At 45.5% G+C, this 26422-nt stretch overlaps 2 protein-coding genes across 2 annotated transcripts in view; one reads left to right on the forward strand and one right to left on the reverse strand.

Annotated features, from left to right (window-relative positions):
- Positions 1-8811: 8811 nt before the first annotated feature.
- On the reverse strand, positions 8812-11644 carry BLOC1S3 (biogenesis of lysosomal organelles complex 1 subunit 3). Its single transcript, XM_014058517.2, has 2 exons — positions 11541-11644; positions 8812-10186 (listed from the first exon to the last, which is right to left on the reverse strand). The coding sequence occupies exon 2, from the start codon at positions 10173-10175 to the stop codon at positions 9597-9599; it is 579 nt and encodes a 192-aa protein (XP_013913992.2). The 5' UTR covers positions 10176-10186; positions 11541-11644; the 3' UTR covers positions 8812-9596.
- A 6018-nt stretch (positions 11645-17662) lies between these two features.
- CXCR3 (C-X-C motif chemokine receptor 3) overlaps positions 17663-26422 on the forward strand; it is a 13756-nt gene continuing 4996 nt past the window's right edge. Inside the window, exon 1 of the mRNA XM_087727086.1 lies at positions 17663-17803. Within this exon, the coding sequence (XP_087583212.1) occupies positions 17678-17803 (126 nt within the window). The 5' untranslated portion in view covers positions 17663-17677. The remainder of the gene's footprint in view (positions 17804-26422) is intronic.

Consider the following 26422-nt stretch of genomic DNA (forward strand, 5'->3'; position numbering starts at 1 on the left):
TTCCTCTACCTGTCATAACCGAAAGCCCTATAAATTGTGGAGACAACTGGGAAACCCTCCCCTTGCCATAGAGTCTTCTCCTGGCGCACTCTGCTTCTCTCCCCCCTGGGAAAATCCTCTCAAAATTGTGGCGCCAACCGGTGACGGAGCTGCAGCAGAGGGAAGAAAGAGCCACATGCGGCTCCAGAGCCGCAGTTTGCTGCCCGTTGGTTTAGGGATGCACCAAAAGAAACGTAGCAAAGTTACCTCTCTATGTGGGGGAGATTAAATCAAAGGAACTCATGGCTTGTACCCCAAGAATGCTGAACACCCCACAACTCCCTTGTGCCATCAAAGCCTTCTAAGGCTTTTTAAACCGTAATTGCTCCAGAAGTAGATGAAGAAAGTGGAGGAAACGTTTAGAAGCTATTATGGAATGAGTCCTGCGGATGCTTTAATTTTTCGAACGCTATTAAGTACAATTACTGTGTGTTTCTAATCTCTAGCCTTTCTGCTTCTTTATTTTTTATTTTTTTTCAAACCACGGGCGGGCTGGGTTCTTGGAAAACCACCGCCGTTTCCTGTGCTGCGTTTGGGTGGCGCGCATGCAACTTCACGGAGGAAGGCAGAAAAATGAGTCAGTCCCTCGGTCCAAGTAGCACGAAGGTCTTCGTATGATCAGAAAGATCATACGCGACTTTAAAACATGCTTTGACCAAACCGCCTAATATCCTGGCTCTGCTTGCAGCAATTTGGTGACAGGAGGATGCAAGAAGGAGGCAAAATTGGTTTGCTAATTATTTTGTACAATTACAAAATGGGGCGTGAAGGATCAGCAGTGCTTGGACAGGGAGACCTCAATGTTGTGGCCTGCCAGTGGCCAGCAGAGCTGGCAGCAGATTCGGACAGTGAGGAGGTTGGGGAGGAAACTGGGCCAGTCCTGGAGTCTGGGGAAGGCTCGGATGAGGGCTCTGTGTCGGAGGCAGAGAGGGGACCAAGGCCGTATGCCAGTTATCAGCTGCCTTCAGAGTCAGACAGCAGTGAGGCAGATGAATATATGGAGCCTGTTCCCAGTGTGCGCATGCACAGAGTTGCCAGACGAAGGGAACAGCTAAAGAACAGAGGTTGACTTGGGAGTAAAGCAGTGGTGGGATTCAGGCAGTTCGCACTTATTCGGGAGAACCGGTTCTTAACTTTCTAATAGCTTCAGAGAACCGATTGTTGGAAGAAATCTTTTTTTGGTGTCCTTCCACTTTCCAGGGCTAATCCTGTAAGGAAGGCAGGAAGGAAACATCCTGGTGTTGTTTCTAGCCTCATCTTTATTTTACCCTGCTTACAGAAACTGCCTCTCCGGTTAACCCTTATTACATTCTAACAGCTAAGACGAAGCGCCCATCGACGTGAGTGATGTTGAGTTGGCCATGCCCACATGGTCACATGACCCCTAAGCCCCGCCTACCCACCTGGTCATTAGGACAGAGAACCGGTTGGTAAATTATTTGAATCCCACCATTGGAGTAAAGCCACAGGTGTGGACGGTGAATAAAGAGGCGCGAAAGGGGAGGGGAGTCTGCAGGAGATCTGTTTGTGACTTCTTGCCGAGGAGGTTGGGGAGGAAGATGGGCCGGTCCTGGAGTCTGGGGAAGGCTCTGATGAGGGCTCTGTGTCGGAGGCAGAGAGGGGGCCAGGGCCGTCTGCCAGTTATCAGCTGCCTTCCGAGTCGGACATCAGTGAGGCAGAAGAACAGCTGGAGCCTGTTCCCAGTATGCGCATGGGCAGAGCTGCCAGAAGAAAAGAACAGCTCAGAAATCAGGGTCGACTTGGGAGTAAAGTCACAGGTGGAAGGTGAATGGCCCCTCCCATAGGACATAAAAGAGGAGAGAAAAGGGAGGGGGCTTTTGCAGGAAACAATTCGTTCGTTCATTCATTCATTCATTCATTCATTCATTCATTCATTCATTCATTTCAGGAGTGCGAAGATCTGTCCATGAATCTCTTAGGTGTCCCGGAAGAGCATTCCAAACATAATGAACTATAGAAATTGCTGTGAGAAAACCGATATACCGAAAACCAAGAATTTACGATATACTATTTAGATTTAAAGCCAGAAATATTCTTATTAGGTATTTTGCCAGAAAAAAATATAATAAAGGGAATATATATTTAATACTGCATGTTCTGACAGCAGCGAGATTTGCATTTGCACAACATTGGAAAAACGAGGAAGATCCTTGAGACGAAAATTTATTTCAAAAAATATTAGATTTTCCAGAAATGGATAGGTTAACATTAAAAGTAAAGGATAAAGAAGACATCAATTTTTTTTTTTTAATTTGGGATTTGTTTCATCAATGGTTAGATAATAAAAGTAGAGATTAGAAGTAGGAAGAATACTATTATATACAAGGAAATAATATTATTATCGCTATTATTAAATACCTACATGTTGTGGCCCAGCAGGAGTCGTTGGAGCTGCAAACAGACTTCGCCAGCGAGGGGCCTTGTGAGTCGGCTCTGGAAGAGGTGGAGGACCCTGGACAGGGTTCCGACTCCGAGCAGGGCGCAGAGAGGCTGGTTAGTCACCAGGAGGCGCCTGAGTCATGGAGCAGCGGTGAAAGCCGAAGGGAGTGTGCTCCTGACGTCAGGCCTTGGAGCAGTGACGAGGAGACAAGGGAGGTGGTCCTGGATGCCCGACAATGCCAGGCAGATCAATGTAGATAACAGCTACGCAGATACAAAAGATAATTGGACCCAGGTGGTTGTAATTAGACTCCCCTCAAGATAGTATTTAAGGAGAGACTTGGTCAGGAGTCTGGTTGCAGGATTCAACTTAATTCTTAACGCTGGAGAAGCTGTTATCTGTATCTGTCGAAGTCTGAGTTGCTGCCAAGGTTCTTATCTGTTCATTGTGTTTGGGCTTTCAGACACCGAGATGTATGTTTCCTGCTAATAAAGAGTTGTGGCATTCCAGTTAAGCTTGTCTCGGCATTCGTTACTGGATGGAGGAGCGGGTCAGAACACCTACATATGTTAAAGAAAAATGTATAAATAAAAATGCTTTAAAAAAATTCTTCTTAAGAAAAATAAGGGGATTGGTCCTGGGTGCCGGAAATTGCGAACTATTTTTCTTTCCAAAGTGGGCTTTGCGTACGTACAAAATATTGGAAAAGCAAAAGGAAGGATGAGAAGCAAAGGTTGGGAACTCCATACGATCATTAACTGTGTTGGCTGTGGAGGATGAGTTCTGTAGTCCCAACACATATAGAAGAGAATGGAGTGAAGATGTTGTTTCAATATTAAACTCCTTGGTTTTAAGCCCGCTGCACCTAATTGTTCCTTAGTAGCAATTACTTAAAAGAAAAGAACAAAGAGTAAATCAACTATAAAATTTTAAGTATGCATAGTCATCTCCTTTGGCTCCGTCTTAACGAAGATGAAATAATTAAGGCCATTAAGTTGCCAACAATGCCCAATTAGCATAACTTCATCCTTTCTAAATCAGATAGGTGCTAAAATCAAGTCAACAAACCAGACACGCCCGTTTGATCCTTCTTGGCGATCCTTTACGATGTCACACAAACGAAATGCCAGCTTTTGCTGGGCTGACCAGCTGTGGTGGCATTTAAATAACTTAAGTTTGACTCTACATCCCAGTTGCTGTGATCAGAATAACAAGAGTCGGAAGGGACCTTGGAGGTCTTCTAGTCCAACCCCCTGCCTAGGCAGGAAACCTTATACCGTTTCAGACCAATGGCTATCCAACATCTTCTTAAAGACTTCCAGTGTTGGGGCCTTCACAACTTCTGGAAGCAACTTCCGTTCCACTGATTCATTGTTCTCACTGTCAGGAAATTTCTCCTCAATTCTAGGTTGCTTCTCTCCTTGATTAATTTCCACCCATTGCTTCTTGTCCTGTCCTCAGGTGCCTTGGAGAATAGCTTGACTCCCTCTTCTTTGTGGCAACCCCTGAGATATTGGAAGGCTGTTATCATGTCTCCCCTGGTCCTTCTTCTCATCAAACTAGAAACATACCCAGTTCCTGCAACCGTTCTTCATATGTTTTGGCCCCCTAATCCTCTTTCTTGCTCTTCTCTGCACTCTTTCCAGAGTCTCCATATCTTTTTTACACTGTGGCAACCAAAACTGGATGCCGTATTCCTAGGGTGGCCTTACCAAGGCCTTATAAAGTGGTATTAATCCTTCACGCGATCTTCACGTGATTCTCTCCCTCTGTCCATACATTCATATTGTTATATAGGTAGCCGTTGGCTTACCACCACTTCTTTAGTGATGGTTCGAAGTTACCACGGCAACTGAAAAAGTGAATGATGACTGTTTCCACGCTTACACTTCCGGCATCCTCATGGTTGTGTGATCAAAATTTGGGTGATCCAAAAAAAATTGAGGAAGAAACATTTCAAGGCAAAACAAAAACCATGCCTTTCGGGAACATATTTGTAACAATTTCATGGACCTCTCCATGCAGTTGGCGTGGAAGAGCTAAGCTATATAGCAGCTGTGATGGTGAACATTTGTTGCCTTGGGTGCGAAAAGTATGTGCGTGCTATCCGGGGGTGGGTTCCTGCCAGTTCTAACCTTTTCTACAGAAGAGGTTCCACAAATCTACGGTGCCATTTAGAACCGGTTCCAGCTCCCCCCCCCCCGCCCGTCCGGACATCATCAAGATGAAGAGCAAGAGGAGGAATTCTGGGAGTTGAAGTCCACAAGTCTTAAAGCTGTCAACTTTGAACACCCCTGGGGTTTTTTTCCCTAAAGGGTTAGAGGTGCAAAGGTCTTGTAACTTGACAGCTTTAAGACTTGCACACTTCAATGCCAGAGTTCCTGAGTCCACATGACTGGAGGAGGAATTCTGGGAGTTGAAGTCCACAAGTCTTAAAGCTGTCAAGTTTGAACACCCCTGGGTTTTTTTTTCTAAAGGGTTAGGGGTGCAAGGATCTTGTAACTTGACAACTTTAAGACTTGCACGCTTCAAATGCCAGAGTTTCTAAGCCAACATTTTGGTTGCTAAGCAAGAGCGTTGTTAAGTGAGTTTCACATTTTACAAGTTGGCCACGCCCACCCAGTCACATGGCTGGCAAGCCACTCCCACTCGGTCACATGACCGGCAAGACGCTCCCATCCGGTCACATGGCCAGCAAGCCACTCTCACAAAGCAGGCCACACCTACCGAAGAGGTTCTAAAAAAATTTGAAACCCACTACTGGTGCTATGGTGCCCGCTCGCGTGCCCACCCCATATTTAATGCCCCCCCCCGCGCGCGCACCTCCGGAGACTAGAAACGGCCCGTTTTCCGACTTCCCGTGGGCCTGGTAGGTAGGTCCATTTTTCCCTCTCCCCAGGCTCCAGAGGCTTTCTAGGAGCCTGGGAAGGGAGAAAAACAGCCCAACACGCAAACCGGAAGTTCGGGAACGGGCTTCCGGGATGAACGTTGGGCCATTTTTCTACCTCCGGAAGCCTCCAGAGCAGTGTTTCTCAACCTTGGCAACTTGAAGATGTCCGGACTTCAACTCCCAGAATTCCCCAGCCAGCGAATGCTGGCTGGGGAATTCTGGGAGTTGAAGTCCGGACATCTTCAAGTTGCCAAGGTTGAGAAACACTGCTCCAGAGGGTGAAAAATGGCCAAAAATCAAGGCTGAAAATCAGCTGGCCAGCGTGCTCATTTGCGCTGGAGCTGACCGGGCAATGCCTCACGTGCCCTCAGAAATGGCTCCGCGTGCCACCCGTGGCCTGGGTGCCATAGAAGGATCTGGTTGAGAACAGAATAAAAGAAAATCTGATTTATTTATTTCAGGAAGCAGGCTGTCACAGCCCAAATCCACCTCCTTTCCTTGTTATTAATGGACTAACCAGCCTAAAGAGCTGGGCCCTTGCTATTCATCTCTTTCGGGAAGACGTTATTATATATACAGCGTGAGTCAATCCCGAAAGCCTCAGCAGTCCTCTCCCCAATGAACTTCTATGAGTCAATAAATATAAATCAAGTGGATGAATAAAGCTGGGGAAAAGGCCTTCGGGTAATTAAGCGATGGCAAAGAGGAGGAAAAAAATCCAGATTAAAATCTCCCTTCAGTTGAGGTGACTTAATAAGCGTGCATATGCCATTTTCTTGGGTGGGTCATAATTTCCTTCTGGTGTTTTGCTACAGGAAGGCAAAACTCACAAGAGGAAGAGCCATTTGACGGGGGGGGGGGGATCTAGAGGTCTTGCCATGAGCAGAATTATTATACAAAAGGAATATTTTTTGGGGGGGGGGCGGGAGAGGGTTGGCCAAAGTGGTCAGGCAGAAGCTGAAGAACCATTCGTCGGGGGGTGGTATTGATAACTAGATAAATATCTGTAGACGTATCGTAGAATGCTAGGGCTGGAAGGGACCTTGGAGGTCTTCTAGTGGCTAGCTAGAATCTACTGCCCAAGCAGGAGTCCTTATACTATCCTGGATATCAGTCCGTCCGTCCGTCCGTCCATCCATCCATCCATCCATAGCAATAGCAGTTAGACTTATATACCGCTTCATAGGGTTTTCAGCCCTCTCTAAGCGGTTTACAGAGTCAGCATATTGCCCCCAACAACAATCTCGGTCCTCATTTCACCCACCTCGGAAGGATGGAAGGCTGAGTCAACCCTGAGCCGGTGAGATTTGAACAGCTGAACTGCAGAACTGCAGTCAGCTGAAGTAGCCTGCAGTGCTGCATTTAACCACTGCGCCTCCTTGGCTCAGGTTTTTGGACTCAGGTTTTTAGCCTATAGGAAAATCCGGCCCTGGGGATAAGAACAAAAAGTGTTAAGCAGTAGAAAGTAGAAAGGCAAATCAGGTGGAAGTCAAGGTGAGTCTAATGGAGATGGAAAGCAAAGGAAAAACAGGTAATCAAGTGCAGAACTCAACTGAGGTCAGGATGATAACCTCCCAACACCAAGGGGTGTGTGTGTGTGTGTGTGTATGTGTGTGTGTTTCCTTTATCATTGACTTGCTGAGAACCTGGAAATCAAAAAGGGAAAGTTTTAGCGTTCTAAAGTGGCCTTGAAGTCTCATTTTCAGACAAAGCCTCCTAAGCGTGAAGCCTGGCTGATGTTGACTTAATGCAGTGTTTCTCAACCTTGGAGACTTTAAGTCCTGTGGACTTCAACTCCCAGAATCCCCCAGCCAGCTATGCTGGCTGTGGAATTCTGGGAGTTGAAGTCCATAGGACTTAAAGTCACCAAGGTTGAGAAACACTGACTTAATGGACATATCCATTTATTTTTTCTTGGCTAGAGTGCAGAGGTGGGTCAACACTGCCCTCTTGTGGGTAGCTTTGACATTGCTAGCCTACCCTAGTAGTCTTCCATCTAATTCAGTGGTAGTCAACCTGGTCCCTACCGCCCACTAGTGGGCGGTTAGGGGCTTGCTGTAACTCTGCTTTATAAATTTTATAAAGTTACTTCCCTACTTTATAAATCACCATTACTGTGGAACCAGTGAGTGGTTAGAAAATTTCACTACTAACAGAGATACAAAAGTGGGCGGTAGGTATAAAAAGGTTGAGTACCCCTGATCTAATTTTTAACCCAGTCTGATCCTACTTAGCATTCCAAATTTGGCCAAGTTGAACTTGATACTACTACCTTCCATCCTTCCGGGGTGGGTCAAATGAGGACCCAGATTGTTAGAGGCCATATACTGACTCTGTAAACCAGTGGTGGGTTTCAAAAATTGTTCGAACCTACTCTGTGGGTGTGGCCTCCTTTGTGGGAGTGGCTTGCCCTCCATGTGACCAGATATGAAGATGCCGACGACACTTGTCAGAACCACCTTAAATGACCTCGCACACAGCACTGGCATGCATAAGAATATGATGTAAACTTGTTTTTTAAAAGGCATCTTTGGTTTGCGTTAAAACAACTTCAACACACGCAATGTTCTGATTGCACCACAAACGCAGTAGTCATCCTTACCTTTCACAGAGGCACTGAGTTTTATAAATAGGAGCATGATAGTCTAGAATAATCATATCCAAGGACCAGTGGTGGGTTTCAAATTTTTTGGGAACCTCTTCTGTTGGTGTGGCCTGCTTTCCGGGTCCACTGGTGGAACCTCTTCTAACCGGTTCGGTAGATTTGACGAACCGGTTCTACCGAATAGGTGTGAACTGGTAGGAACCCACCTCTGCTGTAAACCGCTTAGAGGGGGCTGTGAAACCCTGTGAAGGGGTATATAAGTACTAAGTGCCATTGCTAAGGTCGGGCAATGCCATTGAAAGAACTGAAGAATTCAGTTAGACCATTCCTGCAGAATATTTATTCATCTAATAATTGTTCGGAATTAACATAACGGCATATAATCCATCAATCAGGTCCAATCAGGTCCAATTTCTTCTGGGCTTGAGATGAAAAAAAACAATGAGGCATTGACTTTGGATTTTGCCAGTTAGATAATTTTTTTTGCTTATAGAAATAACGTCCATACTAGTATGTAAAAAGTAAGAACTCGAGGCTGTAATGTTATTATCTTATTTTATTGCACTAAAAAGTTGTAAGTCAATATTTTTCTCCCCCACCCCACCCACTTTCCCCTTCACTTCTTTCTCTTGCTTTTCCACTCCCCCATTTCCCACTATTTTCATTTTTTGTATTCCATATCTTGGGGGGAAAAAATCAATGTATTCAAAATCAATCAATCAATTAAGGCTTCTAGTGGCCACCCATCCTACATCAACAGGAGGGCGAACCAAAACCTTCAAACAGAGCATGTGAATTCATTCTACCGCACACTTTGCAATAACCCTATAGAAGATGTCCCCAAATTTAAAGAGTGACAGCTACCATGTTTCCCCGAAAATAAGACAGGGTCTTATTTTCTTTTGACCCCTGAAATAAGCGCTTGGCCTTATTTTCAGGGAGGTCTTATTATTTTTGAGGTTCAGGAAGCGGCAAGCGTGGTCACCTCAATGTGTTGCAATATTTTCGGGGAGGGCTTATTTTAGCCCATGCGCTCAAAAGCCCGATTGGGTTTATTATCCAGGGAGGTCTTATTTTGGGGGAAAGCGGTAACCCCACCTCTCTGCAAACATTGCTGTGTTTTACATGGATTTACAGATTATAGCTCCTTTGATTCGCACCCTGCCCCTCCATGAATGAAATCAATAATTATCTCATTGTTCTTAGTCCTGCTCAAATCCTACATTCCCTTCCAAACGAATAATCGACGTGTTATCAATGAAGGCAGTTTAGCCTCTTCGGACACATTTTCACGAGTCCAAAGGGATGCTGCATTTACACGCTCAGGAGGTGCCACCCATCCTCGTGCAACCAAGTGTACAATTTAAAAAAATACGAGCCGGGAGGAGAGGTACTCTCTTGAAATGGCACCGGTCCCTTTCTCTCCAAAACAGGGAAAGCAGTTTTATTTTGCTCGGTTCGGTTTGGTTTTCAATCTAAAGGCTGGAGCCAGATTATAAAAGGACGTACTGTGATTTCAGCGTCAAACAGGCAGCAAAGATTTCTTTACACTGGACAAATATTTCAGTCCGTTTCAGGTTTTTTCGGCTGAGCTCTACAAGCGGGATCCCATCCAATCTCCCTTGAACAGCCGTGTGCAGGAAGCAGTCCGCCTGTCTCTCTCAGGTGTGCGCCGAAGGCACCTCTATTGCGATATCCGGTAACAAACTGCAGCTGTTAATGATGTCTATTTGGTCCGCCACGGACCGGAGGTCGTCCAGAACCAGCCGTATGTTGTGCGAAGCGTTGATGATGCCGTTTTGGGAGTTGCTCAGCTGCCCAGTAATGGCTCCAATCTCCTTGATGGCGGTTTGGTAGACCTGGCGGATGGTGTTGTTGATGTCGTAGTACAAGCGGGCGTTACTCTCCACCAGCTTCTGCTGCAAGAGGGAGCTATATCGGCCCCGGTGTTTGATGTGAAGGGCGGGCTTCTCTTCGACCGCCGTGGGAGACTCCGGATCTTCGTCCCTGTAGACGATCAGGGGCGGTAAATCTGGCGTGATCAATTTCGCCTCGGTTTTCGATCCAGGGAAGTCTCCGGCTTCGTCTTCCTCATCTGTTTCGGAGGCTTCCCCAGCGACTCGAACTCCAGAAGGGTTTCCAAAGGCAGCCCGAGAGGAAGCCGAACAATTGATTTCTTCCTCCGAGTCGGTCTCGGAGGCTTCGCCCTGGATGACGGTTTTGTACCTCGGAGAGATCATTTCTGGATCACCTTAAAAAGAGGAGAGGAGGCACACGTGAGAATTGGAGAGGAGGAATCTCTTTCTGTTATGGAGCACGAGCCATAGGTCGAACATACTGGCCGTGGATTAAAGTACACAAAAATTATTTGTGGCCGTTTTTCACAGTTGCAACCTTTGTAACCGTCCCCATGATCTCCTGATCAAAATTCAGATGCTTGGCAACTGGTTCATATTTTATAAGCATTGCTGGGTCCCTGAGTCACGTGATCCCTTTTTGCGACAAGCCATGTCAATGGGGAAGTCACTAACTTATCAATTGCAGCGATCCACTTAACAACTGTATTAAGAAAGGTTGTAAAATGGGGCAAAAGCTCCCTTATCCAATGTCTCACTCAGCAGCAGAAAGTTTAGGCTCAATTGTGGTCATATGTCGAGGACTGCCCCTTGACAGTTTTGTTGGGATGTGGCTTAGCCTGATATGACATTACCTGCTTGGATCATGAAATCTGCATACACTCATGCTCAGAGAGCACCAAGGGACCCCACGGTCCTCCTCCCCTTTTCCTCCTCCTTCCCTCAGCAAACCCCACTCCCTAATAGCACTGATGATGTTCTCTACTTGGGTCATGAGACGTCTGCAAGAAAGCAACCAAGCTCAAAGAGCACCAAGGACCCCACAGTCCTCTGCCTCTGCATCCTCCACCACAAACCCCACACCCTTGAAGCACTGATGATATTCCCTAGTTGGGTCACGAGACGTCTACAAGAAAACAACCAAGGGCCCCTCATTTCAACCCTGAATCTCAGGGCCCCACTGGATTGTTCATCAGCAAACAGGAGGGGAAACCAGCTGCATAACAGCGGCTGGGAATTCTGGGTTCTGCTGTCCTCTGCAAACCTTGGGGACCACCAGCTGCTTGCCCCACTTGCACATCTGCCCCAACTCTCCATGCCCTCCCCTGCAGGGGGTGGAAAGGGGCAACGCTGTGTGCAAAAGGAAGCCCACTCCCAAAGCCTGCGTGCAAAACAGCCTAAGGGGAAGTTCTCCAAGACTTGTGGACTTCAGCTCCCAGAATTCTCCAGCCAACCCTTTCCAGCTCACAGGGAACTCTGGGAGTTGAAGTCCACAAGTCTTAAAGAGGCGAAGTTTGGAAAACCTAAGGCGGCCATTTTTTTAAGACTTGTGGACTTCAACTCCCAGAGTTCCCTGGGAGCTGGAAAGGCTTGGCTGGGGGATTCTGAGAGTTGAAGTCCACAAGTCTTTAAAAACTTGGACGCCCCCCCCCCCCCGTGCTGGGGATTGCTGCAAAGGCCTCCAGCTGCTACTTGTGGCTCTTATTGCTACTGTTGCCTTTTGCCCGCCGAGCAACCCCAGATACTCACCTTTCCAATCAGGAAGCAGCCACTTCCTCTTGGAGGGTCACCTGACCGATCACATGACCTAGCACGGCTCGCTCGCTCGCCCGCCCACCACCCGAGATCTCTGCTGCGCATGCGCTTGCAGTGGGACCCGGCTTCGCTCATAGAGAAAGCGGAGGGAATTGAAAGAAGCGCGCATGCGTGGGCGGGGCTAGAACGCACCATCTCATGGGGCGGGGGGGGGAGAGAGCAACGATGGAGGCTCGGGTCTTGCCAAGAGGCTGGTGGGAGCGGGGGGGGTCGCCTTTGTTCATCATCCCCTACCCCCTCCCTCTCTTTTCCCGTGGCTGCTAAGTGCGCAGGCGCTCCAGGCTTTGCAATGCAAAACTTCAAATCCAAATATTTTTTTAAAAAAATTTTTTCTTGACATAGCTAAGAGTCTGCTGGGAGGAAGAAGCTGGAAGGGCAGTCCTAGAATTCCCTAGCTAGGGTGTTTTAAGGCGGGTGGATTTCAGCTCCCAGAATCCCCTGGTCTGTCTGTTTTAAAACAGGGGGACTTCAAATCCCAGAATCCCACAGTCTGTGTTTTAAGATAGATGACCCAGAATTCCCCAGCTGGCAATCTATTAAAATGGGTGGACTCCAACTCCCAGAATTCCCCAGTCTGTTTTAAGACAGGTGGACTCCAACTCCCAGAATTCCCCAGTCTGTTTTAAGACAGGTGAACACCAACTCCCAGAATTCCACAGTCTGTTTTAAAACAGGTGGACTCCAACTCCCAGAATTCCCCAGTCTGTTTTAAGACAGGTGGACTCCAACTCCCAGAATTCCCCAGTCTGTTTTAAGACAGGTGAACGCCAACTCCCGGAATTCCCCAGTCTGTTTTAAAACAGGTGGATTTCAATTTCCAGAATTCCACAGTTTGGGTTTTAAGATGGGTGGGCTTGGAGACCCAGAATTCCCAGTCTGTGTTTCAAGACAGGGGGACTTCAACTCCCAGAATCCCCTAATCTGCGTTTTAAGATGGATGGGCTTGGAGACCCAGAATTCCCCAGTTGGTGTGGGGTGGACTTCAACTCCCAGAATTCCCAACCGAAGATCGGTGGACTTCAAATCCCGGAATCCTGGGATCTGAAGTCCACCCACCTTAAAAGTTGCGGAACTTGAGAAACAAGGGTTGAGATCTTTTGAAGAGTAGCCTGCTATGGGTACCAGTTGGCAGAACAGCTTCCTTCACTTGGAGGATGAATGACCTCAGTTTTTTTTTTTTAGTTTTTTTTTTAAGCCTCAAAATCTGGAGGAAATGGGCATTATTTGGCATCACTTCACTGCCTGGCACAACAGTGCTCGGTGGGCACTCACGGCAGGCCTCTCCTTAAAAGCTGATGTCCGCCCAGCTGGGGAACTCTGGGAATTCATTTATTTTACTTTTGATTCATTTAGTTTGTCAGATGTGTATGAGATAACAGGCATAAGTATAAACACGCACACGAACACGGGAAATGGGTGCAAATAAATGGGGACAGGAGGAGAGGGGCAGTAGGCACGCTGGTGTGCTTATGTATGCCCCCTTTACGGAACTCTTAGGAATGGGGCGAGATCAATAGTAAGACAGTTTGAGGTTGAAGCTGTGGGGGTTTGGGGACGTAACAACGGAGTCAAGTAGAGCAATAGCAATAGCAATAGCAATAGCAGTTAGACTTATATACCGCTTCATAGAGCTTTCAGCCCTCTTTAAGCGGTTTGCAGAGTTAGCTTATTGCCCCCAACAATCCGGATCCTCATTTTATCCACCTCGGAAGGATGGAAGGCTGAGTCAACCTTGAGCCGGTGAGATTTGAACAGCCGAACTGCAGAACTGCAGTCAGCTGAAGTAGCCTGCAGTGCTGCATTTAACCACTGCGCCACCTCGGCATTCCAGGCGTGGACCCCTCTGTGGCCGAAGTCGTATTTTCTGCAATCGAGTTTGGAGCAAATTTACCTTGAGTTTGCATCTCTTGTTTGCCCGCGTATTATTGCGGTTGAAGCAGAAGAAGTTGATGGCAGGCAGGACATCGTGGCAGAGAATTTTGTGTACTAGGTTTAGCTTAATTGCCGTAGTTCTAGGTTCTCAATTCTAAGCCCAAAATTTCAACCCCTGGTGGCATTCAGAGATTCATAAGGAATTGAAGATTCCTCCAAGGTGGCGCAGTGGTTAAATGCAGCACTGCAGGCTACTGCTAGATCAGCAGGTCAGCGGTTCAAATCTCACCGGCTCAGGGTTGACTCAGCCTTCCATCCTTCCGAGGTGGGTAAAATGAGGACCCAGATTGTTGGGGGCAATATGCTGACTCTCTGTAAACCGCTTAGAGAGACCTGAAAGGCCTATGAAGCGGTAAATAAGTCTACTGCTATTGCTATTGAAGTCCACCCATCTTAAGGTCGAGGAAGGCTGGCTTAAGGATGAAGGTGGACATTGCAAAAAAAAACACCTCTTGAATCTCCGGTGACCGGATGTTTCGTGCTCGTATAGAAAGGAGAAGAAGGGCTGTTGATGAACACTTCTCGCACAAAGCCACGTCCTGCCAGCCCTTCTCTCAACCACACCGCTTCCCCCCTGTTTATGCAGCAAGCGAAGAGTGCGGTGCAGAATCGGGAAGGAAGAATTAAAAAAAAAAACTGCTATCCTGAGCAGCGTGGAAAATAAAAAAGGTGCGAAAACGAAACCGCCATATGCTACTCTCTACTTCCTGCATTCACTTTGAAGTGGTCAGGAAGAAAATTGAGCTGCACTAGCTGGGCGTCAGCAGGTGCTAAGAAACCCAAAAGAGAGTGAAGCAGTCGGTGGTGGCCCATTCAGTGTATCTGCCTTTCTCAATCTCAACGACTTGAAAACGGGTGGACTTCAACTCCCAGAATTCCCCAGCCAGCCAGACAGGCGTTGAAGTGCACACATGTTGTACAGGGAGTTTTGGGCATTGAAATCCATGCATGCCGGCTCAGGAATTCAGGCAGTTGAAGTCCACACACGCTGGCTGGGGAATTCTGGGAGTTGGAAGTCCAAGAATGCTGGCTGGGGAATCCTGGGAATTGAAGTCCACACACACTGGCTGGGGAATTCTGGGAGTTAGAAGTCCAAGAATGCCATCTAGGAAGTTCTGGGAGTTGGAAGTCCAAGAATGCTGGCTGGGGAATCCTGGGAATTGAAGTCCACACACACTGGCTGGGGAATTCTGGGAGTTGGAAGTCCAAGAATGCTGGCTGGGGAATCCTGGGAATTGAAGTCCACACACACTGGCTGGGGAATTCTGGGAGTTGGAAGTCCAAGAATGCCATCTAGGGAGTTTTGGGAGTTGAAGTCCACATACCTTAAAAGTTGCCAAGGCTGAGAAACATCGGATTTGGGTTTAGGCACCCAGCCCCTTCTGCCTGTCATCTGATGTCATTTCTCATGACTGTTTCTTGACACAACAACTTAGTTCCTTTTTTCAGTACTTAATTTGCAAATTAATGCAATTCCTGGCTTTTGTGCTTCCTGCGTAGGTACATGGTTCATTTTCAATTTGCAGCCATAATGGTCTATTTCCCCAATCTTGCATGATTAGGGGACTGGAGACTAAAACGTATGAGGAAGGGTTGCAGGAACTGGGTAGGTCTAGTTGAATGAAAACAAGGACCAGGGGAGACATGATAGCAGTCTTCCAATATCTCAGGGGTTGCCACAAAGAAGAGGGAGTCAAACTATTCTCCAAGGCACCGGAGGGCAGAACAAGAAGCAATGGGTGGAAACTAATCAAGGAGAGAAGCAACCTAGAACTAAGGAGTTGTGAATGCTCCAACACTGGAAGTTTTGAAGAAGAGATTGGTCAACCATTTGTCTGAAGTTGTGTAGAGTTTCCTGCCTAAGCAGGGGGTTGGACTAGAAGACCTCCAAGATCCCTTCCAACGCTTCTATTCTAATCCCTATTCCTATCCTGTTCCCAAATTTACTGTTAGAGAAGATGGTTTTGAGAGTAAATCTGAACCAAGCCTTGTCAGAGTTTATGGATTATGGTAATGTACTCAGAGACCTATTGATAACCAAAATAGGAGGGCTAAGAAAACTGGTATTGGTATCATATTGCTGTGGCATCATCCATTAGCCAACATGTGGGTCATTTTATAATGCCTTGTTAAGTTGGAATATTGCATCCAATTGGCCGCCACAGTATAATAAAGATGTTGAGATTCTAGAAAAAGAGGTGCAGAGAAGAGCAACCAGGATGATGAGGGGACCTGAGGCTAAAATATAGAGCTGAGGTGGCGCAGTGGTTAGGGTGCAGTACTGCAGGCCACTTCAGCTGACTGCTATCTGCAGTTCAGCGGTTCAAATCTCACCGGCTCAAGGTTGACTCAGCCTTCCATCCTTCCGAGGTGGGTGAAATGAGGACCCAGATTGTTGGGGGCGATATGCTGACTCTGTAAACCGCTTAGAGGGGGCTGAAAGCCCTATGAAGCGATATATAAGTCTAACTGCTATTGCTATTGCTAAAACATATGAAGAACGGTTGCAGGAACCGGGCCTGGCTAGTCTAGTGAAAAGAAGGACCAGGGGAGACAGGATAGCAGAGTTCCAATATTTGAAGATTGTCACAGAGAGGAAGGGAGTCAAGCTATTCTCCAAAGCACCCGAAGACCAGACAAGGAATAATGGATGGAAACTGACCAAGGAGAGAGATTCAACCTGGAAATAAGGAGGAACTTTCTGATAGTGATAACAATCAACCCATGGAACAGAAGTTGCCTTCGGATGTTGTGGGTTCTCCAACGCTGGGGTACTTTCAAGGAGAAACTGGACAGCCATTTCTCTGAAATGTTATGGGGTCTCCTGCTTGAGCATCTCCAAGCAGAGAAGACCCCCCCAAAGTCCTTTTCTGCACTTTGGACTCACGCTAGTCTCTTATTGGTCTTTAAAGGCAGACCCCTATAAATTACTCTGCTCTGCTCTTGTGGTTGTGGCTGTGTGTATGTGGTATCTGACATACACCGATGGTTTCTGAAATGCTCAAAACACCCCCATGTTGTATGAAGTTCGCCTTAAGGCAGGGGTGTGCAATGTGGCAACCTGACAACCGGGGTCCTTCAGCTCCCAGATTTCCTGAGCCAGCATAGCTGAATTGGAAGCCATAAGCCAGAAAGCTGTCATGGCTGCACACACACACACACACACACACACACCCTGGCCTTGAAGAAGAGGAGCAGTTCCATTATGACATCCAATGAACCAACTATGCAAAGTGAGAATTTTGAGTTTCTCTCTTGTTTTTACACCATGGATTCTTGTCTGAGGCGTGTTGATGGTAAATGGTGGGATTTCTTGAAAGAAAAACTGTTAGGTTCTCACAGCTGCTGAAGGACAGGACGTGTGGGTGAATGTTTCTTCCCATCTCATTCTTGGTCTTCTTGGGGAGCTGGACAGTCCAAAGCTGGTGAGTTTTTTGACTATTTGACGCAAGGGTGACTCGCGTGGATCTCTCTCGTTGTTGGTTGCAAAGTTGCGTCCGGCCCGTTGCGACTCCACGGATCACGTTCCTCCAGATCTTCCTGTCCTCGACCCTCCTCTGGAGTCCACTTAAGCTCACGCCGACTGCTTCGATGACCCCCCATCCGGCCACCTCCTTCTCTGAATCTCTAGCCAGGAGCAGAGTGGCCTTTGGTTGGAGTTTCCCCAGAGCTGGAGGGGAGAAAGGCTGAGGGCCACTCCAAAGGAGAACTTTGTTGCTGAGAGAGGAACTTAAGAAGAACAAGACGTAACTCTCTTCCTTGCTGGTGTCGGCCACTTTAAATGGTGGTTCTGTTGGTGGTCAGACCTAAGAGGTTTGGCGTGGGTGGTGGTGAAAAACCAGGGCATGATTGTCCTCGTGTCCTCAATGAAGGAAGCATCTCAAACAGATGTTGGAAAATAACGCAACGCGGTCAAGAACCATGTCACAGGGAAAACATTTATCTTCCATTCGCTTCAAAGTTTTCTTCTGCTTCCCCGTTTGAAACTCCTGACAAGCGCAGGAATTTACAAGGCTGAAGTTCACCAGGGCCATCCTAGAGGAATTGCGGGGGGTGGGGGCGGCGAAAGGCTTTGCGGGGGCCACAGATACCCTGGGCCTGCGCGATGTGTCTTAAATCTTTAATATTCAAACCCTGTCATGCCACCTCAAACCTGTCGGTCGGAAGTTTCTTCTGCTGAGATAAAAATCAGCCCACCTGTTTTGACTTCCCCTTCAGACCTTTTTTTCTCTCTTTCGACTGGTTTCAGAGCATCTTCATTCATGGTGAGTTAAGATACCGCTGCATGTGCGGTCGATATTTGGACATTTGGGGTTGCGGGAAGGAATTTTAAAACATGCTTTTAAAATGAATGATTGTACGTGGAAGTTGGAAGCTCAGAGGGTGATGCAGTTTTCTGAGCTGTGATGGGCAATGAGGTTTAGGAATCCACAGTTGATGAAAAAAAAATATCGGAATATCTTCAGTTGCAAAAAAACAACAAAAAACGCTTTAATATTAATATTCTAAAGTATTCTGTGAAGGGAATGATGAATACTTCGCCTGAAATTATTTCCTTTGGGCTCTTGGTGTCAACAGATAAAAGCAGATATAATTGATTCTAAGGAAGAACTAAATAAATTTAATGTTCGTTTAAACCAACTATCAGCTATTCGTTTAGAATCAACTATGATTTTAGTTTTAGTTTGTGAGTGTGTAGATTTGCTTAATCCATCAAACTGTAGTGATGTAACTTGAGAAAAGGAGTCACAGATTTGTCTGGATTTTTTCTTGTTCCTTTAGAGATAAATCCAGTGTAGATTAGCCTTCGATTTTTAAGACTCGTTACCTCCAAAATGTAGGGGCAGATCACAATTGGACTATTATTGTTACGTATTTATGAAAGGAGCAATAGATGGAAACTAATCAAGGAGAGAAGCAACTTAGAACTAAGGAGGAATTTCCTGACAATTAGAACAATTAATCAGTGGAACAACTTACCCCCAGAAATTGTGAATGCCCCAACACTGCAAGTTTTTAAGAAGATGTTGGATAGCCATTTGTCTGAAACGGTATGGGGTCTTCTGCCTGAGCAGGGGGTTGGACTAGAAGACCTCCAATGGCCCTTCAGCCTTTGTTATTCTGGAGCATCCTAAGCACAGAATACAACACTACTGGAATGGATAATGCAGAAGAAAATATTCAAGTAATAAAATATGTATAATAAAAAATAATTCTACAGAGTAGGAATTATGTTGGAGACGGATACTATAATTTTCCCTTTGTTTGAGGGTAAAGCTTTTGGTCTGTTAAAAAAGCTTAATTAGCGCGTGCTTCACTTTTTGTTTAACTTTTCTTACTTTTTAAGCACAACCAACCGGAAACTCTATTACGATTGCTCCTGATAATAAGATAAGAGAAGGTAAACTTTACTGTCATTTTTCTGTACACACAATGGTGAATGTGTGGAAGGCTGACTTCAATCCTAGGTACCGCCACGTGTTCTTCCTCTCTCTTAGGGTGCAAAGAGAATCTATCTGCTGCAAACTCCACATGGGTGTTAGGAAGGGCATCCAGCCAGTAAATGCTCAGCTTCATCCAGTCTCCCTAACTCTCGCCTGAATGAAGGAGTTTCCGGTCCCTTAAAAAAGGGAGTTCTGTATACACAATGGTGCACTTAAAAATGAAATTCGGATTCCCACTCTTGGGGGTGGGATGTGGGGGGTGGGAATAAAAACCAGAAGAACCTCAGGAAATATATTTTGCCAAAATCAGAGACTTCTTGTATAACTAAAACTGTATTAATGATTGAAAAAAAAACCCAACGGCTATAAAATTTACGATCACAGAGAATTTCAGATTCAGAGGGGCAATCTTGATCAGGATTTTATTCCCCAAATGACTCTCAAGCCTCACTTTGAACGCACTAAGCCAAAATGGAGGTCAGCCCCAAATATTTGTATTTTATTTATTAAATCTATAGTCTGCCCATCCTATTTTTTTTTTTGAGTCACTCTGGGGTGGGGTGAGGGATAATGGTACACACTGATTGGGGGATTCTGGGAGTTGAAGTCCACATATATGAAAAGTAGGAAAAAAAACCCAATCTTGCAAGATTTACGGGGCAGAGAGAGCTGCAGAATTGCCTCATCCCAACCGCAACCGTAGATAAAGAGGATAGTAAAACAAAAAAATTATCAGATATTCTGGCTAATCCCCTGTTTTGGATTGCAACAGACAAGCCGGCTGGGGAATTCTGGGAGTTGAAGTCATTTACACATCTTAATATTGCTGAGATTGAGAAATCGGTACTTAAAGAGATTACATCTAATCATCTTCCATTGCTCCTCTGGAATTTTTTTCTTTTAATCTTTCTGTTTCTTTTTTCAAAAGCGTTGCAAAATCAGAGACATCAAAAGCTAGGTAATAAACCACAGGCATTTTTTTTATTTAAAAAAACATGTTTTTAAATATGAGTGCCTGGATGTTTACCCAAGCAGGCATATTTTGGGGGTTGGTTTTAAAAAAAAACACGTAATTATCTTGGGTTAGGTTTCAGGGACAAATGGGACATCTTATCTTTAAATCCATGAAGCTTTCTTCCCGTAATAGAAAAGTCCAGATAACAAGACTTCTGACCTACCTCCTTTCTTTAAATGTTAATCTGACTTGTTTTTTCTTAGAGATTAGAGATTAGAGCTGCTTTGAAAATGATGGGCATTTTGCAGTTTACCCAGGAAAGTTGCAACACTGCGGGGTTTTTCGGTTGACAAATACATTTTATTAAAACGCAAAGAATTTTTACGATCTGCTTGTTACCTGCTGATAAAACCAGCTTCGCTCACAGAAGTTGATGTAAATCTTTTAGTCTTTGAGAGCTGCAGGCAACGAAATTTCATTTTAAGGTGGTACATTCAAAGGGACGCGGTGGCTCAGACACTGAGCTTGTCGATCAGAAAGGTCAGCAGTTCGGCGGTTCGAATCCCTAGCGCCACATAATGGAGTGAGCTCCCGCTACTCGTCCCAGCATCTGCCAATTTAGCAGTTTGAAAGCATGTAAAAAATGCAAGTAGGGAAATAGGAACCACCTTTGGTGGGAAGGGAACAACGTTCTGTGCGCCTTCGGCGTTGAGTCATGCCGGCCACATGACCACGGAGACGTCTTCGGACAGCGCTGGCTCTTCGGCTTTGAAACAGAGATGAGCAATGCCCCCTAGAGTCGGGAATGACTAGCACATATGTGCAAGGGGAATCTTTACCTTTAAAGGGACAATAAAATTATTCTGTTCTGTTCTATTCTATTTAATACAATTCTAATTCTAATTCTATTCTATTCTTATTTTCTCTAGTCAGCAAGAAAGGTGTTCTCTGACTATGGTTAAATTTTGGGGTTGTTTTTTTGCAGCCTAGCAGCGTAATAAACATTTTGTTGTTTCTAACCACACTAAACTAGCAGAATAAACATTTTTTGTTGTTTTTAACCACACTATGCATTGAGCTGCAGTTTGTGAAAATTGGCACTTTTTCATATATATTTTTTAACGGAACGGTTAAGATTTCTACCAGACTGGTATTGATTTTTGGATACCACAGCTGTGTCCTTTAAAATACATGCAGACGGCCCTCGACTTGCACCCACAATTGAGCCCAAGATTTATGTCGCTAAACAAGACGTGAAGTGAATTTTGTCCCCGTTTATAATCTTTCTTGCCAGTGGTCGTTAAGTGAATCACTGCAGCTGTTAAGTCAGGGACTCTGGATTCCCCCTTGACTTTGTTCGTTTGTCAGAAGGTCGCAGAAAGGGATCACGTGACCCCAGGACACTGCAACCGTCATAAATATGAGTCACTTGCCGACTGTCTGAATTTTTGATCATATGACCATGGGGATGGTGCCACAGTCATAAGTGTGAAAAACCGTCATAATTATGCCGTTATAACTTCGAATGGTGACTAAACTTCGAATGGTCACTGTTGTAAGTCAAGGACTACCTGTATATATTTTATTTTACCTGTAGGGGGAAGTAGAGGGTGTGATGTGGGAGGGATAGCAATAGCAATAGCAGTTAGACTTATATACCGCTTCATAGGGCTTTCAGCCCTCTCTAAGTGGTTTACAGAGTCAGCATGTTGCCCCCACAGTCTGGGTCCTCATTTCACCCACCTCGGAAGGATGGAAGGCTGAGTCAACCTTGAGCCGGTGAGATTTGAACCGCCGAACTGCAGATAACAGTCAGCTGAAGTGGCCTGCAGTGCTGCACCCTAACCACTGCGCACCCTAACCACTGCGCCACCTGGCATTTTCTTATTCACACCAGCAAGTTTAGGTTTCGGTTTATTGGTTTTGTATGCCGCCCACTCCCGAAGGACTCCGGGCGGCTCACAATAAACAGGGGAGGGAATAAATAAGACAATACAAGCAATTTTAAAATCCACAACAGTCACAATTAGCTTGTGATTAATTGTAGTTGTGCAAACAAACAATTGTAGTTTTTGAAAACAAAAACAGTACACCAAAATTTGCAAGTATTTTGTTGCATATTTCATTGCAACAAAATATGCTTGGAAGGGAAGGCAGTTTTTTACCCAATGTTCTGACCAGGGCTTCCCAAGATCATGAAGCCGACTCCTCGTCCCAATAAAACCCCTTTTATTTAGGTTTCAGGGAATTCCTCTCCAGCAAAGTCCCAGCAAACCGTCTTTCGTGAGATTTCACAACTACAGGCCTTGATCAGGTTTGGAGAGCTGCCAGGCTGATATCTTCCAAACTCCATGCTGTAGCAGCAATTACTTACCAAGAAGTCAGGAACAGATCTTCACCCGAATGAATTGAGCTAATTGTCTCCTGCAAACTCCACTCCCCTTTCGCTCCTCTTTTATTCCCTTTGGGAGGGGCCATTCACCGTCCACCGGTGGCTTTACTCCCGAATCAGCCCTTGTTCCTTAACTCTTCCCTTCTCCTGGCAGCTCTGCGCATGCGCACACTGGGAACAGGCTCCAGATGCTCTTCTGCCCCACTGATCTCCAACTCCAAAGGCAGCTGATGGCCTTGGCCCCCTCTCTGCCTCCGATGCAGAGCCCTCATCCAAGCCTTCCCCAGACTCCAGGACTGGCCCATCTTCCTCCCCAACCTCCTCACTGTCCGAACCTGCTGTCCACGACAACTTGTGGATCTATTACCTTCTGAATAGCAGCATGTTGACAGCTTGATTAGGGGCTAATGAGACGTTATTCTGTGTTTGGAAATTCGCCCATTCTTAACTCCAGAAATATATGAAGTTGGGGTTGGTTTTATTTAAGTTGTTGTTTTGTTTGTAAAAATTGTTTTCTGTTTCTAAAATCCGATGGCATTCAAACCGCCATAGAATAGAATAGGTGCCACAGTGCCAGCAATATGACACAGAGTATGTGTTACATTGCTGGTGTCACAGCAATATCATACCCGTTTTGTTGGTCCTCCTATTTTAGTTATCAATAGGTAGGTCTCGGTACATTTCCATCATCCATAAACTCTGAGAAGGCTTGGTTCAGATTTACTCTGAAAACCATCTTCTCTTTGAGAATAGGATAGAAATAGAAATAGAATAGGATAGAAATAGAACAGAATAGAATAGAATTAGAATAGAAATAGAAATAGAAATAATAGAAATAGAAATAGAAATAGAAATAGAAATAGAAATAGAAATAGAATAGAAATAGAAATAAAATAGAATTAGAATAGAATAGAATAGAATAGAATAGAATAGAATAGAAAATAGAATTAGAATTGGAATAGAAATAGAATAGGATAGGATAGAAATAGAAATAGAAATAGAAATAGAAATAGAATAGAATTAGAATTAGAATAGAAATAGAATAGGAATAGGAATAGGAATAGGAATAGGAATAGGAATAGAATAACAGAGTTGGAAGGGACCTTGGAGGTCTTCTAGTCCAACTCCCTGCTTAGGCAGGAAACCCTAAGAGCCAAGGTGGCGCAGTGGTTAAATGCAGCACTGCAGGCTCCTGCTAGATCAGCAGGTCAGCGGTTCAAATCTCACCGGCTCAGGGTTGACTCAGCCTTCCATCCTTCCGAGGTGGGTAAAATGAGGACCCAGATTGTTGGGGGCAATATGCTGACTCTCTGTAAACTGCTTAGAGAGACCTGAAAGGCCTATGAAGCGGTATATAAGTCTACTGCTATTGCTATTGCTATTGCTAAACCATTTCAGACAAATGGTTATCCAACCTCTTCTTAAAAACTTCCAGTGTTGGAGCATTCACAACTTCTGGAGGCAAGTTGTTCCTTAACCAATGGCTCTCCTGATACCTCATTATAATAAAAATAATATTCGAAGACTATTTCAAAAGGAAAGTCCATTGGAAGAAAAGGCAAAGTGGAGAGACGGAGGGTGTGTGTGTGTGTGCAGATGCCATTTTTTTAAAAAAAGGAAGATGAAATTAAAAAGAGCAAGAGAAACAACAGGCAAAGCTCCTTAAAACCTTTGAAAGGGAGCGTGGGTTCTTCATTGTTACTAAAAATGTCACTTCTGGACTTTCAGTCATTGCAAAGGTTTTGCCAGTTAGGTGGCATGGGTGATACTCAAAAGATATGATTCAAATGGGACCATAAGAAGGAGCATCGGTGTGGAATGTAAAAGAAGAGCCTCGTAGCCGAATGAAAGGCAAAAAAACGTCTGCAAATCCAGGAATTTCCCCTTGTGACTAGACCGCAATCTGATAGCGCAAAACATCTCTAGCACCATCTTCAACTTCTCTGAAAAGTGTCTCCTACTCTCCGGTCTTCTCGGGGCACATGAGTAACACAGAAACCTCTGTTTTGCAGGTTGCGTGTAATGTGACAACCTTAACAAAATTTAAAAAACCCCAAACCTGCCAACCTTTTCCAGAAATAGTAGATCTGTTTAGAAAGAAATGAACTTCGAAATGTTGAGCGCTTTCTTTCTTTCTTTCTTTCTTTCTTTCTTTCTTTCTTCCTACCTTCCTTCCTTTCCTTCTTTCCTTCCTTCCTTTCCTTCCTTTCTTTCTTTCTCCTTTCTTTTCTTGCTTTCCTTCCTTCCTTCCTTTTTCTTTCTTCTTCTTGTTCTTCTCCTCCTCCTCTCCTCCTCTCCCTCCTCTCTCCCTCCTCCTTTTCTTCCACCTCATCTCCTCCTCCTCCTTTTCTCTCCTCCCTCCCTCCTCCTTCCCTCTTTTCCTCCTCTCCTCCTCTTCCTCCTCCTCATCGCCTCCTCCTCCCCTCCCCATCTTCCTCCTCCCTCCTTCTCCTTCCCTTTTCTCCTCATCTCCTCCTCTCTTCCTCCCCCTCCCTCCTCCCTCCTCCCCCTCCTCTTCCTCCCCAGAGATGTCCACATGGTGGCAGAATGACAACAGGGATACAGCCAGCAACCCAGGAGCCGTGGAGACGTGTGAATTCCAGAACGTGTTTCATTTTTATTTTATTTTTCAAGCTGTAGAGAGTCAAAAAGTCAAGATGGCAGCCACGGCCATCTGACCAGAAGTCCACTCCTGTTGATCCATGCAAAAAAGACCTTCAATCTTGTCCGTGCCAGATGTTTACATCCCACGCAAAACCAAATGCGACATGTCAGCTGTTTCATCCCCAGAGCAGTGGAGAACTTCCAGCAAAACCTTGGCCATTGATGTTGAGAAAGTTAAGCAGCCATCTCGCCTTCCCTTGGATAAGAGCCCCACCCCCCAAAAAAACTCCTATTTATTAATATCCATATAATTCCTAGAAGTCCAGTATGGTCTTGTTGGAAGAAATGTCTACCTCGGTTCAGTTCCAAGTGAAGAGAAAGACACCGGAAACATGGAGACTACTTGGAAAGATGGTTTAATGGTGGTCAGGATCACATGGCTTGAGATGATGGGGGGTGGGAAGGAAAGAGATGCTGAGAGTCCCTGGGTTTTATGCCCTCTTTGGGCTTTTGAATTTGAGCTTGTATTCTGATTGGTTGTCAGACTCCCGTGGGGCCACGCAGGGGCAACTCTGTAGGCCTGTCCTGAGTCCCGAGCTTGGTTGACTCTTGCTGGGTGATGATGTAATGAAAGGGCTTTTAGCCAATTCCTATTATGGCTCTGCCTGAAGGAAGTAGATCTTTGTTATGTAGAATAGGCTGGCCCAGGTCTTAATGGCCCATTGACAAAGGTGAGGGGTAAGTTTCTGCCTCCTTTTCAGGGGAAATATTTTGCCCTTTTAATATTTCCTAAAATATTTCATTTTTCCGGGAGAAGAGTGGGTGATAACTTCCTACAGTGTCAAAGGAGGCTCCTCACACCAGCCCATGCATGTTGGCTGGAAAATTCTGGAAGCCCACCCATCTTCAAAGTTGCTCAGGTTGAGAAATGCTGCTTCTAACCTTAAATACGATTCAGAAAGCAAATTAATATATATTTTTTTGGCTCTGTCTATTCCATACCTAGAAGATGCATACGGTATGCCTGTCACCTGCAATTTCCTTGAAAAATTTGGAAAGGCCAAGGGACCCTAAAATTATCCTTTTCTAAATGTGCTCTCCGGGGGAATTAAATGATCTCACGTCACAATTTAAATGTAAAGGTAAAAGTTCCCCTCGAACATATGTGCTAGTTATTCCCGACTCTAGGGGGCGGTGCTCATCTCCGTTTCAAAGCCGAAGAGCCAGCGCTGTCCGAAGACGTCTCTGTGGTCATGTGGCTGGCATGACTAAATGCCAAAGGCGCACGGAACCCTGTTCCCTTCCCACCAAAGGCGGTTCCTATTTTTCTACTCGCATTTTTTACGTGCTTTCGAACTGGTAGGTTGGCAGAAGCTGGGACAAGTCACGGGAGCTCACTCCGTTACGCGGCGCTAGGGATTCGAACCGCCGACCTTTCTGATCGACAAGCTCAGCCTCTTAGCCACTGAGCCACTGTGTCCCTACATCA

The sequence above is a fragment of the Thamnophis sirtalis genome, unplaced genomic scaffold (genome assembly GCF_051295495.1).
Source record: "Thamnophis sirtalis isolate CommonGarterSnake01/CBP01778 unplaced genomic scaffold, rThaSir2_p1.2 scaffold_13, whole genome shotgun sequence".
In the NCBI taxonomy this organism is placed as follows: domain Eukaryota; kingdom Metazoa; phylum Chordata; class Lepidosauria; order Squamata; family Natricidae; genus Thamnophis; species Thamnophis sirtalis.